The following is a 20930-nucleotide window of genomic DNA, read 5'->3' on the forward strand; positions in this document are numbered from 1 at the left end:
GAAAGGCAGTGGGTGACAACGTTTCAGAAGACAGGTTACAAACGTCATCACCCACGGACTCTCTAGTCCAGAGTATTCAGTTATGGAAGACAGGTTCCTAAATGATCGGAGACGTCATCACCCACGGACTCTCTAGTCCAGATTATTCAGTTATGGAAGACAGGTTACTAAATGATCGGAGACGTCATCACCCACGGACTCTCTAGTCCAGAGTATTCAGTTATGGAGGACAGGTTACTAAATGATCGGAGGCGTCATCACCCACGGACTCTCTAGTCCAGATTATTCAGTTATGGAAGACAGGTTACTAAATGATCGGAGACGTCATCACCCACGGACTCTCTAGTCCAGAGTATTCAGTTATGGAGGACAGGTTTACTAAATGATCAGAGACGTCATCACCCACGGACTCTAGTCCAGAGTATTCAGTTATGGAGGACAGGTTACTAAATGATCGGAGGCGTCATCACCCACGGACTCTCTAGTCCAGAGTATTCAGTTATGGAAGACAGGTTCCTAAATGATCGGAGACGTCATCACCCACGGACTCTCTAGTCCAGAGTATTCAGTTATGGAAGACAGGTTACTAAATGATCGGAGACGTCATCACCCACGGACTCTCTAGTCCTGAGTATTCAATAGCACTACTAGTGCTATTGGAATCTATATTAAACCTTCTGACAAACGCAGCCGAAATTATATTATCTGTTAAAAGTCGTGTGGATGAATTTCTCCTACTATTGAACAAAGATATGTACAGTAGCCATGGCATTAACGCACCCAAGTGGTACACTGTTGTGCTTGCGGACTCACACCGCCAAATATCAGCCGAGTTTCGATACCCGTGGTGAGAAGAGCAGAGATAGCTCCTTGTGCAGCTTCGTGCTTAACATTTAACTTACTGATAAGAAACCTCTTATTATTTGTGTTAATAATAATTTAATATATGTTTAAAGACTTTGTTTAAAAACACTTGAAAATGATTCTTAATAAAATCAAAATTTCACGATTTTTCTCTCCAGTTTATTGGTCCGTTTTTTGTTCTAACTTCATGTCACATGCGGTTATCGTAAACTTGTGTATCTTGTATTGAAAACAGAGACTTTGTTCCATTCCTATGTGTATCTTGTATTGAAAACAGAGACGTTTGTTCCATTCCTATGTATATTGTATTGTAAACAGAGACGTTTGTTCCATTCCTATGTGTATCTTGTATTGAAAACAGAGACGTTTGTTCCATTCCTATGTGTATCTTGTATTGAAAACAGAGACGTTTGTTCCATTCCTATGTATCTTGTATTGAAAACAGAGACGTTTGTTCCATTCCTATGTATCTTGTATTGAAAACAGAGACGTTTGTTCCATTCCTATGTTTCTTGTATTGTAAACAGAGACGTTTGTTCCATTCCTATGTATCTTGTATTGAAAACAGAGACGTTTGTTCCATTCCTATGTGTATCTTGTATTGTAAACAGAGACGTTTGTTCCATTCCTATGTGTATCTTGTATTGTAAACAGAGACGTTTGTTCCATTCCTAATGTGATTTTCTTCGGACCAGGCAAACTGCTGAGGTAACCCTAGCCGTCTCCTGACGTGACCCTGCTGTCCGAGGGTCTGTTTTCGTGCAACGCTTCCAATATAGCTGGAAGTGCGTCCAGTACAATATACTTGGATGTCGTAGGTGAGATGGATGTTTATTTTCTTAATTTTCTTTAAAATTAAAACAAAAACATAGATAGTGTATTATTTATTAAGTCTCCCCATTTTCAGAAAATGATCCTTCATGTAATCCAAAGCTATATGTATTTTAATATAAGAAAATGTCGTAGCAAGGTTTTGTTTACAGTTCTCATACAGTGTCTATTTTAACCGTTAGGAAGTTAAAATTAAATAGTGCAAAGAATATCTACATCATATCTCACCGTAAATATGATACTGATATTTTGTCATCTGTTGTTAGTCACTTTAAAAGGTATCAAAACTCTTGTAGTTCAATATTTGTTGTCAATCGTCGTAAAAAAAAAGGGAATCCTCAACAGCTGCGGCGCTTCAAAGTCTTTGAAGCAGGGTTAGAAATAAATTAATCTATAAAATCTTGGGCGTGGTCAAATACACCAATCGAGAGGGTTTGACCTCCTGAGGCCAAAACTGTAATTAGATATCAAATTCGCTAAAAGATGGCAGAGTTATGAAGTGAATGTTAGTGTTTTAGAAACTGAGCTATTCTATGAGCCACCGTGCCGCGGCTAAAAAAATCAGACTAGCTTTCCGAATTAATCGTAGAACGGCTATAGTTAAGGATATGATCTACTCATATTTCTATATTTGTTTCTTTTATAAGGTTCTCATTTCCATTCTAATGATAACTTCCCACCGCAGAATCTGCTCTATGTTTATCATAAGAAGATTTCGTATTATTACAGAACCTCCGCCAGTTATCGCTAAGCCTAACAACATCAGCGTCACTCCAGGATCTGTGGCAGTGGTCACTTGTGATACATCTAGTCTTGTTGACCACAACACAACATGGGAAAGACTAATTGATGACGGTACAAGGAGTGGATACTTGCGGTCAGTTCCTGTTGAATTTGATTCACGAATAGAACAACTTGATAACGACTCCTTGGTGATACACGGTGTCGACCAGAACGATGAAGGCTGGTATCGTTGCATTGCAACTAACGAAGGAGGTTTATCTCGAGAAGATCTCCACCTGATTGTCCAGGGTCTGTTCTTCCCTTCAAGGGTTTTTAAATACATATTTGTTTTGTTCATGACATCTAAAACGCTGAGAACGTTTTCGAGTATTTCACTGTAAGAGTTGATCAAATAATAGGTAAAACACGAGAAAGTCAAGAATTACCTTCACAGGACAACCAATAGAATGTTTTATTTCTTTCAGATCCACCTAAAGTATCTATAGTTCCGTCTAGCGTTAACTTCACCAGAGGCAGTACAGTAAATCTCACGTGCCTTGCTGAAGGGTATCCGGTTCCTTTAGTTGAATGGCGCTGGGGTGAGCCCCACGATAAGGACGTTCAAACAGGCAGAATATTCACCTCAAGCAATTCTTTGATAATAGAAGAGGCCCACCAGCAGGACCAGGGACGGTACCTTTGTGCTGCTAGAAATTCTGCTGGGTCTGACACAGAGACTGTTCAAGTCCGATACATAGGTAATAGAAACGGTTACTTATCAGGAAGTTTTCTAGTGGGAGACAATCATTTCCAAGATATTATTGTGTAACAGTGACCTCCCTGTTGTTACTATGTAACAGTGACCTCCTTAGTTGTTACAGTGTTACTTATATATTACCGTATTACAGTGACCTACTTAGGTATTACTATGAAGCAGTGACCTAGTTCCTAGTTAGATATTACTGTGTAACAGTGACCTATTTGTTTATTACTGTGTAACAGCGACCTACTTAGTTATTACTATGTAACAGTGACCTAGTTGGATATTACTGTGTAACAGCGACCCACTTAGTTATTACTATGTAACAATGACCGAGTTGGATATTACTGTGTAACACCGACCTGCTTAGTTATTACTATGTAACAGTGACCTAGCTGGATATTACTGTGTAACACCAACCTACTTAGTTATTACTATGTAACAGTGACCGAGTTGGATATTTCTGTGTAACACCGACCTACTTAGTTATTACTATGCAACAGTGACCTAGCTGGATATTACTGTGTAACAGCGACCTACTTAGTTATTACTATGTAGCAGTGACTTAGTGGGATATTACTATGCAACAGTGACCTAGCTGGATATTACTGTGTAACAGCGATTTACTTAGTTATTACTATGGAACAGTAACCTAGTTGGTATTACTGTGTAACAGTGACCTACTTAGTTATTACTATGTAGCAGTGACTTAGTGGGATATTACTGTATAACAGCGACATACATAGTTATTACTATGTAACAGTGACCGAGTTGGATATTACTGTGTAACAGCGACATACTTAGTTATTACTATGTAACAGTGACCTAGTTGGATATTACTGTGTAACAGCGACCTACTTAGTTATTACTATGTAACAGTGACCTAGCTGGATATTACTGTGTAACACCAACCTACTTAGTTATTACTATGTAACAGTGACCGAGTTGATATTTCTGTGTAACACCGACCCACTTAGTTATTACTATGCAACAGTGACCTAGCTGGATATTACTGTGTAACAGCGACCTACTTAGTTATTACTATGTAGCAGTGACTTAGTGGGATATTACTATGCAACAGTGACCTAACTGGATATTACTGTGTAACAGCGATTTACTTAGTTATTACTATGGAACAGTAACCTAGTTGGTATTACTGTGTAACAGTGACCTACTTAGTTATTACTATGTAGCAGTGACTTAGTGGGATATTACTGTATAACAGCGACATACATAGTTATTACTATGTAACAGTGACCGAGTTGGATATTACTGTGTAACACCGACCTACTTAGTTATTACTATGTAACAGTGACCTAGTTGGATATTACTGTGTAACAGTGACCTACTTAGTTATTACTATGGAACAGTGACCTAGTTGGATATTACTGTGTAACAGCGACAAACTTAGTTTTTACTATATAACAGTGACGTAGTTAGATATTACTGTGTAACAGCGACATATTTAGTTATTGCTATGGAACAGTGACCTATTTGATATTACTGTGTAACAGCGACCTACTTAGTTATTACTATGTAACACTGATCTAGTTGGATATCACAGTTCCTGATGAAACTCTAATGACGAATTAATGAGCTAATCAAGTTACATTATGGAAATAATGGACGTGATTGTATTTACAAACCTGAGGAGTTAATATGTAAGTTAATATGTAAGCTATTTATACACTGGATGTTTTAATCTACGGTATGTACTTCACTCGTTGTGAAGGCGGACGGACAAGTGTTACTTTGTTATTTCATACCAGGTCATAGTGTTCTGTAGTACAAGTGTTACTTTGTTATTTCATACCAGGTCATAGTGTTCTGTAGTACAAGTGTTACTTTGTTATTTCATACCAGGTCATAGTGTTCTGTAGTACAAGTGTTACTTTGTTATTTCATACCAGGTCATATTGTTCTGTAGTACAAGTGTTACTTTGTTATTTCATACCAGGTCATATTGTTCTGTAGTACAAGTGTTACTTTGTTATTTAATACCAGGTCATATTGTTCTGTATTGCAAGTGTTACTTTGTTATTTCATACCAGGTCATATTGTTCTGTAGTACACGTGTTACTTTGTTATTTCATACCAGGTCATATTGTTCTGTAGTACAAGTGTTACTTTGTTATTTCATACCAGGTCATATTGTTCTGTAGTACTAGTGTTACTTTGTTATTTCATACCAGGTCATATTGTTCTGTAGTACAAGTGTTACTTTGTTATTTCATACCAAGTCATATTGTTAATGTAAAGCTCTCGTATTTATGACAAAACCTCGAAGATTATCAGTTGCTGTCCGTAATGTTGAACTACTGACCAAGATTATCAGTTGCTGTCCGTAATGTTGAACTACTGACCAAGATTATCAGTTGCCGTCCGTAATGTTGAACTACTGACCAAGATTATCAGTTGCTGTCCATAATGTTGAACTACTGACCAGAAAGAACCACCCACCAGCCCCAATTCACTAAGGGATTCATTGTCACTCTTATAACACTCACAGTTTAAAGTGCATAGAATGATTGATATCACACGGATTCGAACCTGGTTCAACTTTAGCAAAATCTAAAATTCCACTGGAGGGCCAGTCTGCATCCAATTCAACCTATCAGTGTTATCAAGTTTGTTCGTTTAAAGAAGTTGTTGTACGAAACTCGTTTGTTAAGTTTTAGTTCTGACACATTTCGCATCTTACTTTCATTGAAGTGTGAACATAACGTTTGTGTTTAGGTAAGAAATGTGTATGTACATTTACCTCACTAACTGAATACATTTTAAAACGTTACATAATAACAGGTATATTTTAGGGTGGAGATATGACATAGCCTGGTGTTTAGAGCACTCGCCGGTGGTGTTTGGTGAAGGAAGTCACCATATTGCAAAGCCACATCGGGCTATCTGCTGAGTCCACCGAGGGGAATCGAACACCTAATTTTAGCGTTGTAAATCCGTAGACTTACTGTTGTACTAAAGGTTGGCCTTGTTTGTAAAAAGAGTAGCCCAAGAGTTGGCGGTGGGTGGTGTTGACTAGCAGCTAATCTCCTAGTCCATCATTTCAAAATTAGGAACAACTACCCTAGATAATAATAGCTTTGTACAAAATACAGTATTTTATAATGATGGGTTATAAACTTTTCAGAGGCACCGACCATCAATATCCCCAGAAAGAACTTGTTAGTGGCGACAGGAGACAAGGCAGAGTTGAAATGTGAGGTGACAGGAGTGCCCCACCCTACAGTTTCCTGGTACCGTGGTGGGACACAGATTTTACCCCTGTCATACGTACAGATTACAAACGACGGAATGCTGACAATTCTCGGCAGTGAAGACTCCGACGCCGGAGAGTACACTTGTGTGGCAGAGAACGAGGCCGGGACAACTCAAGATTCCGTCAATCTGGATGTTGGATGTGAGTCTCAGATTGGGTTTTTAGTTATTATTATATTATGAGAAGGGTTGCCACCTGGACAGCCCTACAATAATGAAATAAGGAACACTTTGACGTCAGTAAGGTTTCAATAAGGAGAAAACTTTCTATACAAAATAAGCTTTCGTTCCGTTTTCACCCGAAACGGAACACTGTATATTACTACTGAATGGCTAACAGTTGTGTATACTACATAATAGGTGGCGCTTCTACTATAAAAATGTAACTTACTTTATAAGTGCGTCCCTGTGTAGAGGTAAATTATTCTAGAAAGTAAAACTAACAAAACAGACACATTTTTTAGAGCTTTACAATACGCTGAAAAGTGTATTTAGTTAAAGACTAGGCTGAGCCCCAGGGCCCATGGATTTAATGGGGTCCATTGATAATTTTATTCTATGTAAAATTACGTGGGATGTAAGGCCCGCAAACGTTATTAGCCTCTGGGCCCACACAACCTCACATCCGCCACTGAATACATTACTTTACTAATAGTAATAAGATGTGTATTCATTAGTGCTTTATCATACGTTACTTTACTAATAGTAATAACATATGTATTCATTAGTGCTTTATCATACGTTACTTTACTAATAGTAATAACATATGTATTCATTCGTGCTTTATCATGTTAATTTACTAATAGTAATAACAGATGTATTCATTAGTGCTTTATCTTACGCTACTTTACTAACAGTAATAACAGATGTATTCATTAGTGCTTTATCATACGTTACTTTACTAATAGTAATAACATATGTATTCATTAGTGCTTTATCATACGTTACTTTACTAATAGTAATAACAGATGTATTCATTAGTGCTTTATCATACGTTACTTTACTAATAGTAATAACATATGTATTAATTAGTGCTTTATCATACGTTACTTTACTAATAGTAATAATAGATGTATTCATTAGTGCTTTATCACACGTTACTTGACTAATAATAATAACATATGTATTCATTAGTGCTTTATCATAACGTTACTTTACTAATAGTAATAATAGATGTATTCATTAGTGCTTTATCACACGTTACTTTACTAATAGTAATAACAAATGTATTCATTAGTGCTTTATCATACGTTACTTTACTAATAGTAATAACAGATGTATTCATTAGTGTTTTATCACACGTTACTTTACTAATAGTAATAACATATGTATTCATTAGTGCTTTATCATGTTACTTTACTAATAGTGATAACATATGTATTCATTAGTGCTTTATCATGTTACTTTACTAATAGTGATAACATATGTATTCATTAGTGCTTTATCATGTTACTTTACTAATAGTGATAACATATGTATTCATTAGTGCTTTATCACATGATATTTTACTAATAGTAATAACAGATGTATTCATTAGTGCTTTATCATACGTTACTTGACTAATAGTAATAACATATGTATTCATTAGTGCTTTATCATGTTACTTTACTAATAGTGATAACATATGTATTCATTAGTGCTTTATCACATGATATTTTACTAATAGTAATAACAGATGTATTCATTAGTGCTTTATCACACGTTACTTGACTAATAATAATAACATATGTATTCATTAGTGCTTTATCATACGTTACTTTACTAATAGTAATAACATATGTATTCATTAGTGCTTTATCACACGTTACTTTACTAATAGTAATAACATATGTATTCATTAGTGCTTTATCATACGTTACTTTACTAATAGTAATAACATATGTATTCATTAGTGCTTTATCATACGTTACTTTACTAATAGTAATGACAGATGTATTCATTAGTGCTTTATCATACGTTACTTGACTAATAGTAATAACATATGTATTCATTAGTGCTTTATCACACGTTACTTGACTAATAATAATAACATATGTATTCATTAGTGCTTTATCATACGTTACTTTACTAATAGTAATAACATATGTATTCATTCGTGCTTTATCATGTTAATTTACTAATAGTAATAACAGATGTATTCATTAGTGCTTTATCATACGCTACTTTACTAATAGTAATAACAGATGTATTCATTAGTGCTTTATCATACGTTACTTTACTAATAGTAATAACATATGTATTCATTAGTGCTTTATCATACGTTACTTTACTAATAGTAATAACAGATGTATTCATTAGTGCTTTATCATACGTTACTTTACTAATAGTAATAACAGATGTATTCATTAGTGCTTTATCATACGTTACTTTACTAATAGTAATAACATATGTATTCATTAGTGCTTTATCATACGTTACTTTACTAATAGTAATAATAGATGTATTCATTAGTGCTTTATCACACGTTACTTGACTAATAATAATAACATATGTATTCATTAGTGCTTTATCATACGTTACTTTACTAATAGTAATAATAGATGTATTCATTAGTGCTTTATCACACGTTACTTTACTAATAGTAATAACAAATGTATTCATTAGTGCTTTATCATACGTTACTTTACTAATAGTAATAACAGATGTATTCATTAGTGTTTTATCACACGTTACTTTACTAATAGTAATAACATATGTATTCATTAGTGCTTTATCATGTTACTTTACTAATAGTGATAACATATGTATTCATTAGTGCTTTATCATGTTACTTTACTAATAGTGATAACATATGTATTCATTAGTGCTTTATCACATGATATTTTACTAATAGTAATAACAGATGTATTCATTAGTGCTTTATCATACGTTACTTGACTAATAGTAATAACATATGTATTCATTAGTGCTTTATCACACGTTACTTGACTAATAATAATAACATATGTATTCATTAGTGCTTTATCATACGTTACTTTACTAATAGTAATAATAGATGTATTCATTAGTGCTTTATCACACGTTACTTTACTAATAGTAATAACATATGTATTCATTAGTGCTTTATCATACGTTACTTTACTAATAGTAATAACATATGTATTCATTAGTGCTTTATCATACGTTACTTTACTAATAGTAATGACAGATGTATTCATTAGTGCTTTATCATACGTTACTTGACTAATAGTAATAACATATGTATTCATTAGTGCTTTATCATGTTACTTTACTAATAGTGATAACATATGTATTCATTAGTGCTTTATCATGTTACTTTACTAATAGTGATAACATATGTATTCATTAGTGCTTTATCACATGATATTTTACTAATAGTAATAACAGATGTATTCATTAGTGCTTTTATCATACGTTACTTGACTAATAGTAATAACATATGTATTCATTAGTGCTTTATCACACGTTACTTGACTAATAATAATAACATATGTATTCATTAGTGCTTTATCACACGTTACTTTACTAATAGTAATAATAGATGTATTCATTAGTGCTTTATCACACGTTACTTTACTAATAGTAATAACATATGTATTCATTAGTGCTTTATCATACGTTACTTTACTAATAGTAATAACATATGTATTCATTAGTGCTTTATCATACGTTACTTTACTAATAGTAATGACAGATGTATTCATTAGTGCTTTATCATACGTTACTTTACTAATAGTAATAACAGATGTATTCATTAGTGTTTTATCATACGTTACTTTACTAATAGTAATAACAGATGTATTCATTAGTGTTTTATCATACGTTACTTTACTAATAGTAATAACATATGTATTCATTAGTGCTTTATCATGTTACTTTACTAATAGTAATAACAGATGTATTCATCAGTGCTTTATCATACGTTTCTTTACTAATAGTAATAACAGATGTATTCATTAGTGCTTTATTATACGTTACTTTACAAATAGTAATAACAGATGTATTCATTAGTGCTTTATCATACGTTACTTTACTAATAGTAATAACAGATGTATTCATTTGTGCTTTATCATATGTTACTTTACTAATAGTAATAAGAGATGTATTCATTTTTGCTTTATCACACGTTACTTTACAAATAGTAATAACAAGACTTCAGAAATGAAGAATACGTAAATAAAGCTAAAGTTATCCACTTTATGTTTCTTTCACAACCAAGTTGTCAGAGAACACTCAGACACTAGTAGAATACATTATGTTATTGTCGATCAGATAATAATTAACTGATCCATCAGAAGAGATAATTAACATAACGAGATTTTTTGTGAAACGTGACATGGTATTCAAAATATTAAATAAACTACATTTTACAGTTATACTGTGTTTTTAAACAATGTACATTTTTAAGTATTTAATGTTTACATAATATACAAATAAGGTTGTTTTTTATCCATTTATTTTTGGAGAGGTATGTACAACTTTAAAGAAGTTTGTTTGTTTGGAATAAAGTACAAAGCTACACAATGGGTAATCTCTGCTCTGTTCACCCCGGGTATGAAAAGCCAGCTTCTGGTAGTAGGAATCAACAGACGTACTGCCATGCTACTGGGGAACCTTTAAAGAAGTCATAGTTGTTGATACGTTAGTATGATACACTTAGAAGTATAATAAAATAATACGATATACAGTTTTAATGTACACACATGTTACAGTGTAAAATATTAACATGGACGAAAATCACAAAGTGTACTGTAGCTTTCTTATTTTAATAAGTTATTTTGAATTTTATCATTTTCTTCAGAAAGTATTGTAGTGCCACCTGCAAGTAAAATATCTTATATACTGTGGTGCCATCTTCAAATTAGACAGCTCCATCACGTTAATAGTTAGATTTATTAGAAATGAGAAACTATAAACACACAGTGAAATTCGACCTCATTTTATTAGAAAATAAAGGTAATTTCTATTTAATATTAAAATAACAAAAGATTTAAGATTGTTTTAACAATAGAAACAAAGAATTTAATAATACTTATATGGAGGGAAAGATACAGTATTAAGTATGTCAACTACTTTTACGAAAATTAATACTTACTGAAGTGAATAAACAATTAAAATAATAAACTGATATAAGTCTACCTCAAGTTTCAATCACAAGTTTATTTCCTTCTAATAATGAATCATACGCCTTAAAATGTTATTTAACGTAACATATGTATAGCAAACAAATAGCCTTGTGTTGCTGAGTTTACCAACCAGAGAAATGTTACCTTGAAGTGTAAACTTTAATTTGTCTTACTATTTTCAGCCCCTCCTGTTGTTGTTCAGCCACCAACTGATACAAATATTGAAATATTAAAAGATGGTAGTATCTCCTGCGTCGCTACCGGTCATCCAAAGCCAGAGACAAGATGGAGGAAAAAAGGGGGCGCCCCTTTGATAGATAATTCAAAGTTTACCATAACGCCGGTTGGGAATCTTCTAATACATCGTAGGTTCTGTTCGTAACACTAACACTAAGAGTACTTTACCCCATAAACTAGTATTAATAAACTGTACATACTATCAATAAACAATAATTTTACAAGACATAAGGTTTAGGGAATATTATATATTGTGTTTTCTTTCAGATGTTGGCCTAGAAGATGAAGGAACTTATGTTTGTACAGTAGAAAATAGGTTAGGAGTGGAGGAAAGAGAGGCAGACGTGCACGTCATTGGCATTGGTGAGCTCTGATATACGTCAAATGTTTATTTGAATAATAACCTTGAGACGTATGTTCCTACTATAATGTCACAAAATAATTATTGAAATTGCTATTTTTATCATAAAGACTATTTCCAAATTAATGAAGTGTAAAAAAATATTTTCAAATCAAATGTTCCAGGAACTTGCCCAAATTGTGCAGCAGTGGTTAGTGGTGCAAAGTGCTGACGTGGTGAAGAAACATTTTGAGTGTTCTTATTCAAGTGTTACAATAAAACGAAAATATAAAGACTTATGTAAATTACTGAAATGTGTATAAAGATTGAGTGGTGAAAGTGCTTTCTCATTTCAAATCCTAAATCAGTGGATTTTAGAAATCTAGTTATCTCAAAGTTAAATATAATAACTCCTATGCTTTATTTGACATTGCATTAGTGCAGAAATCTGCGGTGGATCTCTGCGCCCTGGTGTATGTTTAGATCTATTGTATGGAACTCTTATGATCAACCCTTGTGCTATAACTATGTTATGCTGCACTTAAGGATATTTTTAATGTTAACTTATTCCTTTCAGAAGAACTTACAAAAGTTACCGTGGTTATGTACCATTATATAATGTTACATAATACTTAATTATACCTCAGATCTGGCTCAGTACTGATGATATGTACATTATGTACCATTATATAATGTTACATAATACTTAATTATACCTCAGATCTGGCTCAGTACTCATGATATGTACATTATGTACCATTATATAATGTTACATAATACTTAATTATACCTCAGATCTGGCTCAGTACTGATGATATGTACATTATGTACCATTATATAATGTTACATAATACTTAATTATACCTCAGATCTGGCTCAGTACTGATGATATGTACATTATGTACCATTATATAATGTTACATAATACTTAATTATACCTCAGATCTGGCTCAGTACTGATGGTATGTACATTATGTACCATTATATAATGTTACATAATACTTAATTATACCTCAGATCTGGCTCAGTACTGATGATATGTACATTATGTACCATTATATAATGTTACATAATACTTAATTATACCTCAGATCTGGCTCAGTACTGATGGTATGTACATTATGTACCATTATATAATGTTACATAATACGTAATTATACCTCAGATCTGGCTCAGTACTGATGGTATGTACAATATGTACCATTATATAATTATTACATTATACTTAACTATACGTCAGATCTAGCTTGGTGCTGATGGTATGTAAATTATCTTTAAGTTATATGTCGTATCTAGCCTCAATACTTTAAGTTATACATCTGATCTGTCTAAGTATTAACTGTATGTATATACGTTTGTTTTTGAATTAAGCACAAAGTTACACAATGGGCTATCTGTGCTCTGCCCACCACGGGTATCGAAACCCGATTTTTAGCGTTGTAGGTCCGCAGACATACCACTGGAGAGCAACTGTATGTAAGTTGTCTTATACATTAGATTTAACTCAGTACTGTTGGTATGTATGAGGTAATTTAATGTATTTGTCGTCTTCCTATTTGTATTTAAAGTTCATGACTTCAATAGATAACACAAACCACTTATTTATTTATATGGCTTATAAATGATATAGCTTGTTATTATATAGCTTATGGAAATAATAAATTATAAGCTTAGCAGTTTTGTAATATCTCATTTGAAATAGAAATGTTTGAAAGTTATTCATAACTATGAATACTATTGTAGCCATCTGAAAATCCATTCCCACTAACCAGGATAACCCAGGATTAATGTGTATATCCATAACTATGAATACTATTGTAGCCATCTGAAAATCCATTCCCACTAACCAGGATAACCCAGGATTAATGTGTATATCCATAACTATGAATACTATTGTAGCCATCTGAAAATCCATTCCCACTATATGAAAAACAAACAAACAAACAAAGGGGTTTAATGTGTATGAACATATACAAAATTCAGTGTCTACACTGCTGTGAATACTGTTATAATAGCAAAGGGGCTTGCATCCCCGAAACCCTTCTCAGTTTAAAAAAAATAACCCAGGATTAATGTGTATATACCATAAAGGTTCTAGTTTGGGTAATAGAAACACTTTGTCTACTAAAGCTGGTTTTGGACATATGAAAATCTATAGAAATTATTGTATAAATTTATATGAATTTTTAGCCATTTGATAAATATTATTAATTCTAATTTTCATTAGTGGCCCCTGTGCTGGCACATATTGATCCTCTGGTGGAAGTTATTCGAGGTAAATCACTCTCTGTACCTTGTGAGGTTACACAGGGAAATCCTCGGCCAACCATCCAGTGGTTGAAGGCAGACCAACTGATTGGAGGAGAAGCTGACATTGATATCAAAACTGATGGAACGTTTGTGATCCACCAAGTTAAGGACCATCATGAAGGGAACTACACGTGCCTAGCTAGGAACATTGGGGGAGATGATTCAGAAACAGTGTTTGTTAATGTGCAAGGTAATAAACCCTTCTAATGTAAGTAAACGAAAAAAAAATGATATAAAGAACTGTATAGTTGAACGTTCGTTTTGAACTGGATTATTACAAACTAGTAAACATTTCAAAGTGCTTTGTATGCTAATTGTCGACACAGATAAACTAAATGTTATTACTTCAGATTAACTGCTGCTGAGAATATAGCATTATCCTCAGTGCAAAAGTAGATTTTGAAGTGTGATTACAAAGATGAGTGTATAAATTTGGTATGATAATGGTGGCTAGAAAAACAATAACAACTAATTTATACCTTCAATGTATAGTTTGTCTTTTGAATGATTAATTATTGAAACATTTTGAATGATAACTTTGGTTCAAGCATCAAAACCTTATCTTTGAGTATAGTTCCTCCAAGTATAGCCCATGGTGATACTCGTGACTATGTGGTTATTGAGGGAGATTCTGTTGTACTTCCCTGCAATGTAAAGGGGGAACCCCGACCAATAATCACCTGGCAGATGAATGGCATCCCTATCCTCCCATCTCATCCCCGCTACCAGATTGGTGTTGATGACAATTTACACATTCTGAAAACTGTGGAACAAGACACTGGAACCTATGTTTGTACAGCAGCCAATCTTGCTGGTGTAACCAACAAAGTTACTTCTCTGTTTGTACAGGGTAGGTTTTGCTTTAACCATTAAAAACTTTTTAAATCAACAGTAACCAATTCTGTACTTCCTAGCGGTAAATATATTTGTCTTCTTCATATTAAAAACATTGTTGTGATAAAACATTAAAGTTAAGTTTTAGATTACACAAGAAACCAGAGAGAGAAATCAAGGCTTTGCTACTGCCAGATGATTGGAGAGATCTGACTACCAGTTACACACTCACATGACTACTAGTTACACAAGAAACCAGAGAGAGAAATCAAGACTTTGCTACTGCCAGATGATTGGAGAGATCTGACTACCAGTTACACACTCACATGACTACACAAGAAACCAGAGAGAGAAATCAAGACTTTGCTACTGCCAGATGATTGGAGAGATCTGACTACCAGTTACACACTCACATGACTACACAAGAAACCAGAGAGAGAAATCAAGACTTTGCTACTGCCAGATGATTGGAGAGATCTGACTACTAGTTACACACTCACATGACTACTAGTTACACAAGAAACCAGAGAGAGAAATCAAGACTTTGCTACTGCCAGATGATTGGAGAGATCTGACTACTAGTTACACACTCACGTGACTACTAGTTACACACTCGCATGACTACTAGTTACACACTCATATCTTCTACAAGGTATTACTTGTTGAAGATAGTTAGGCTGGAGTTCAGACAAACTCCATCTTAATTTTGTTAAATTTAGTATTGAGACCAATATATTAAGATGTCCTTATAATTTCTACACTGAGTATTGAGGCCAATATATTAAGATGTCCTTATAATTTCTACACTGAATATTGAGTCCAATATATTAAGATGTCTATATAATTTCTACACGAAATATTGAGACCAATATATTAAGATGTCCATATAATTTCTACACGAAATATTGAGACCAATATATTAAGATGTCCTTATAATTTCTACACTAAATATTGAGACCAATATATTAAGATGTCCATATAATTTCTACACTAAATATTGAGGCCAATATATATAGATGTTCATATAATTTCTACACTAAATATTGAGGCCAATATATATAGATGTTCATATAATTTCTACACTAAATATTGAGGCCAATATATATAGATGTCCATATAATTTCTACACTGAGTATTGAGACCAATATATTAAGATGTCCATATAATTTCTACACTGAATATTGAGACCAATATATTAAGATGTCCATATAATTTCTACACTGAATATTGAGGCCAATATATTAAGATGTCCATATAATTTCTACACGAAATATTGAGACCAATATATTAAGATGTCCATATAATTTCTACACTGAATATTGAGGCTAATATATTAAGATGTCCATATAATTTCTACACGAAATATTGAGACCAATATATTAAGATGTCCATATAATTTCTACACTGAATATTGAGGCCAATATATTAAGATGTCCATATAATTTCTACACGAAATATTGAGACCAATATATTAAGATGTCCATATAATTTGTACACGAAATATTGAGACCAATATATTAAGATGTCCATATAATTTCTACACGAAATATTGAGACCAATATATTAAGATGTCCATATAATTTTTACAGTAAATATTGAGACCAATATATTAAGATGTCCATATAATTTTTACAGTAAATATTGAGACCAATATATTAAGATGTCCATATAATTTCTACACTAAATATTGAGACCAATATATTAAGATGTCCATATAATTTCTACACTAAATATTGAGACCAATATATTAAGATGTCCATATAATTTCTACACTGAATATTGAGGCCAATATATTAAGATGTCCATATAATTTCTACACGAAATATTGAGACCAATATATTAAGATGTCCATATAATTTCTACACTGAATATTGAGGCCAATATATTAAGATGTCTTTATAATTTCTACACTGAATATTGAGGCCAATATATTAAGATGTCCATATAATTTCTACACGAAATATTGAGACCAATATATTAAGATGTCCATATAATTTCTACACTGAATATTGAGGCCAATATGTTCTATTTCTAGTACCACCAAGAATTTATCCATCCAGAGAACTTTTCGAAGTTATTGAGGGAGATATTGTTGTGTTGCCGTGTAAGGTGCGAGCCGTTCCACCTGCTTGGATTCGATGGAATCGAAATGGTTCATTCTTGCAGCCCAACACATTGGACTTCACCCAGCTGAGTAATGGGAGTTTACGCTTTGTGGCAAAGGTTACTGATGCTGGAGAATATTTGTGTGAAGCAAGCAACGAAGTTGGTAAAGATACCAGGAAGATGGCTCTGAGTGTTTTAGGTAAGACATGCCACAGAACAAGTAAACCTCATGTCTGTAATCATTTGATGTGTACACCGTATATTAGAATATTTATTACTTTCTATTATTACTATTATTATGGAGAATAATAAGTGACTATTTTTATTTTCAATTAATCTGTTATATCATCTGTCAGTATCTAGCTCATATTCTAATATTTGTATCTTGTAGATAGTTCAACCAATGTATTAGACAGAAACATATCTTATGGTCTTAACTCACTTTACACATTAGTTGTTTAGTATTAAACTGTTGAACACTACTAGTTCACCTATATTATAAATAAATGTATTATTTGATAGTCTAATTTCATATTCATACATTATTGAAGTATTGTGATATCTTTATTACTATATTTATTAAGGCCTGAGTTTATCTTGAATAATTTAACACTTTAATTCCACATACAAGCTTTAATTTATTAACAACAAATATTTGGGCTGATATCCAGTTTGTATAATGATCTAATCTGAACATTGTTTATCTAATATCTTACAGAAAAAAATTCATTCTCTCTTTGATGGTTAATTTATCTTCTATAGTTCCACCGTCAATTGTACCACTGCCATTTTCCAACCTTACTTCTCTTGTAAACCAAACCATTTCTCTCCCTGCCTAACTTCTGGATATCCAACACCTGTCATCCATTGGCAAAAAAATGGAATAAATGTGACCACAGGTGATAGAGAATTAAACATCAACTCTGAAGGTGTGCTTCATGTTAACAGGACACAACTACATCATGCTGGTTTGTACACTTGCATAGCTGAGAATCCTGCTGGGAAGGCCAACCAGAAAGTTCACCTTTCTGTATTTGGTAGGTTGTCACTAATTGATATTTTTAATAATCCACTGGTACAGCACATCTTTATCATACAGAGATAAGCATAATGGTACCTCACATTGTTAAATATACTGGTACATCACATCATTCAGAGTTAAACATACTACTACCTCACATCTATACCATACACATTTAAATGTACTGGTACCTCAAATCTGTATCATACAGAGTTAAATGTACTGGTACCTCACATCTGTATTATAGAGAGTTAACATACTCGTACCTCATATCTTTGTTATACAGAGTTAAATGTACTGGTACCTCACATCTGTATTATAGAGAGTTAACATACTGGTACCTCATATCTTTGTTATACAGAGTTAAACTTATTGGTATCTCACATCATTCAGAGTTAAACATACTGGTACCTCACACCACTCAAAGTTAACCATGGTGGTACCTCACATCATACAGAGTTAAATATACTAGTACCTCACATCATACAGAGTTAAATGTACTGATACCGCACAACTTTATCATACAGAGTTAAATATACTAGTACGTCACTTCATACAGAGTTAAATGTACTGATACCGCACAACTTTATCATACAGAGTTAAATATACTAGTACGTCACTTCATACAGAGTTAAATGTACTGATACCGCACAACTTTATCATACAGAGTTAAATATACTAGTACATCACTTCATACAGAGTTAAATGTACTGATACCACACAACTTTATCATACAGAGTTAAATATACTAGTACGTCACTTCATACAGAGTTAAATGTACTGATACCACACAACTTTATCATACAGAGTTAAATATACTAGTACGTCACTTCATACAGAGTTAAATGTACTGATACCGCACAACTTTATCATACAGAGTTAAATATACTAGTACGTCACTTCATACAGAGTTAAATGTACTGATACCACACAACTTTATCATACAGAGTTAAATATGATAGTAGATCACATCATTCAGAGTTAAATGTACTGATACCACACAACTTTGTCATACAGAGTTAAATATACTAGTACGTCACTTCATACAGAGTTAAATGTACTGATACCACACAACTTTATCATACAGAGTTAAATATACTAGTACGTCACTTCATACAGAGTTAAATGTACTGATACCACACAACTTTATCATACAGAGTTAAATATACTAGTACGTCACTTCATACAGAGTTAAATGTACTGATACCACACAACTTTATCGTACAGAGTTAAATATGCTAGTACGTCACTTCATACAGAGTTAAATGTACTGATACCACACAACTTTATCATACAGAGTTAAATGTACTGATACCGCACAACTTTATCGTACAGAGTTAAATATGCTAGTACGTCACTTCATACAGAGTTAAATGTACTGATACCACACAACTTTATCATACAGAGTTAAATATACTAGTACGTCTCTTCATATAGAGTTAAATGTACTGATACCACACAACTTTATCATACAGAGTTAAATATACTAGTACGTCACTTCATACAGAGTTAAATGTACTGATACCACAAAACTTTATCGTACAGAGTTAAATATGCTAGTACGTCACTTCATACAGAGTTAAATGTACTGATACCACACAACTTTATCCTACAGAGTTAAATATACTAGTACGTCTCTTCATATAGAGTTAAATGTACTGATACCACACAACTTTGTCATACAGAGTTAAATATACTAGATGCGTCTCTTCATATAGAGTTAAATGTACTGATACTGCACAACTTTATCATACAGAGTTAAATATACTAGTACGTCTCTTCATATAGAGTTAAATGTACTGATACCGCACAACTTTATCATACAGAGTTAAATATACTAGTACGTCACTTCATACAGAGTTAAATGTACTGATACCGCACAACTTTATCATACAGAGTTAAATATACTAGTACGTCACTTCATACAGAGTTAAATGTACTGATACCGCACAACTTTATCGTACAGAGTTAAATGTACTGATACCACACAACTTTATCATACAGAGTTAAATATACTAGTACGTCTCTTCATATAGAGTTAAATGTACTGATACCACACAACTTTATCATACAGAGTTAAATATACTAGTACGTCTCTTCATATAGAGTTAAATGTACTGATACCACACAACTTTATCATACAGAGTTAAATATGCTAGTACGTCACTTCATACAGAGTTAAATGTACTGATACCGCACAACTTTATCATACAGAGTTAAATATGCTAGTACGTCACTTCATACAGAGTTAAATGTACTGATACCACACAACTTTATCATACAGAGTTAAATATACTAGTACGTCACTTCATACAGAGTTAAATGTACTGATACCACACAACTTTATCATACAGAGTTAAATATACTAGTACGTCATTTCATACAGAGTTAAATGTACTGATACCGCACAACTTTATCATACAGAGTTAAATATACTAGTACGTCACTTCATACAGAGTTAAATGTACTGATACCGCACAACTTTATCATACAGAGTTAAATATACTAGTACCTCACATCATTCAGAGTTAAATGTACTGATAC

The 20930-nt window shown here is 33.0% G+C and overlaps 1 protein-coding gene across 1 annotated transcript in view; it reads left to right on the forward strand.

Annotated features, from left to right (window-relative positions):
* Nucleotides 1-2390: 2390 nt before the first annotated feature.
* The window catches only part of LOC143227925 (hemicentin-1-like), a 108999-nt gene continuing 90459 nt past the window's right edge, over nt 2391-20930 (forward strand). The window contains exons 1-9 of the mRNA XM_076459280.1: nt 2391-2727; nt 2904-3176; nt 6324-6593; nt 11721-11903; nt 12043-12138; nt 14343-14615; nt 15000-15275; nt 17295-17622; nt 18128-18402. Coding sequence (XP_076315395.1) covers nt 2391-2727; nt 2904-3176; nt 6324-6593; nt 11721-11903; nt 12043-12138; nt 14343-14615; nt 15000-15275; nt 17295-17622; nt 18128-18402 — 2311 coding nt within the window. The remainder of the gene's footprint in view (nt 2728-2903; nt 3177-6323; nt 6594-11720; nt 11904-12042; nt 12139-14342; nt 14616-14999; nt 15276-17294; nt 17623-18127; nt 18403-20930) is intronic.

Source organism: Tachypleus tridentatus, chromosome 10 (genome assembly GCF_004210375.1).
Source record: "Tachypleus tridentatus isolate NWPU-2018 chromosome 10, ASM421037v1, whole genome shotgun sequence".
In the NCBI taxonomy this organism is placed as follows: domain Eukaryota; kingdom Metazoa; phylum Arthropoda; class Merostomata; order Xiphosura; family Limulidae; genus Tachypleus; species Tachypleus tridentatus.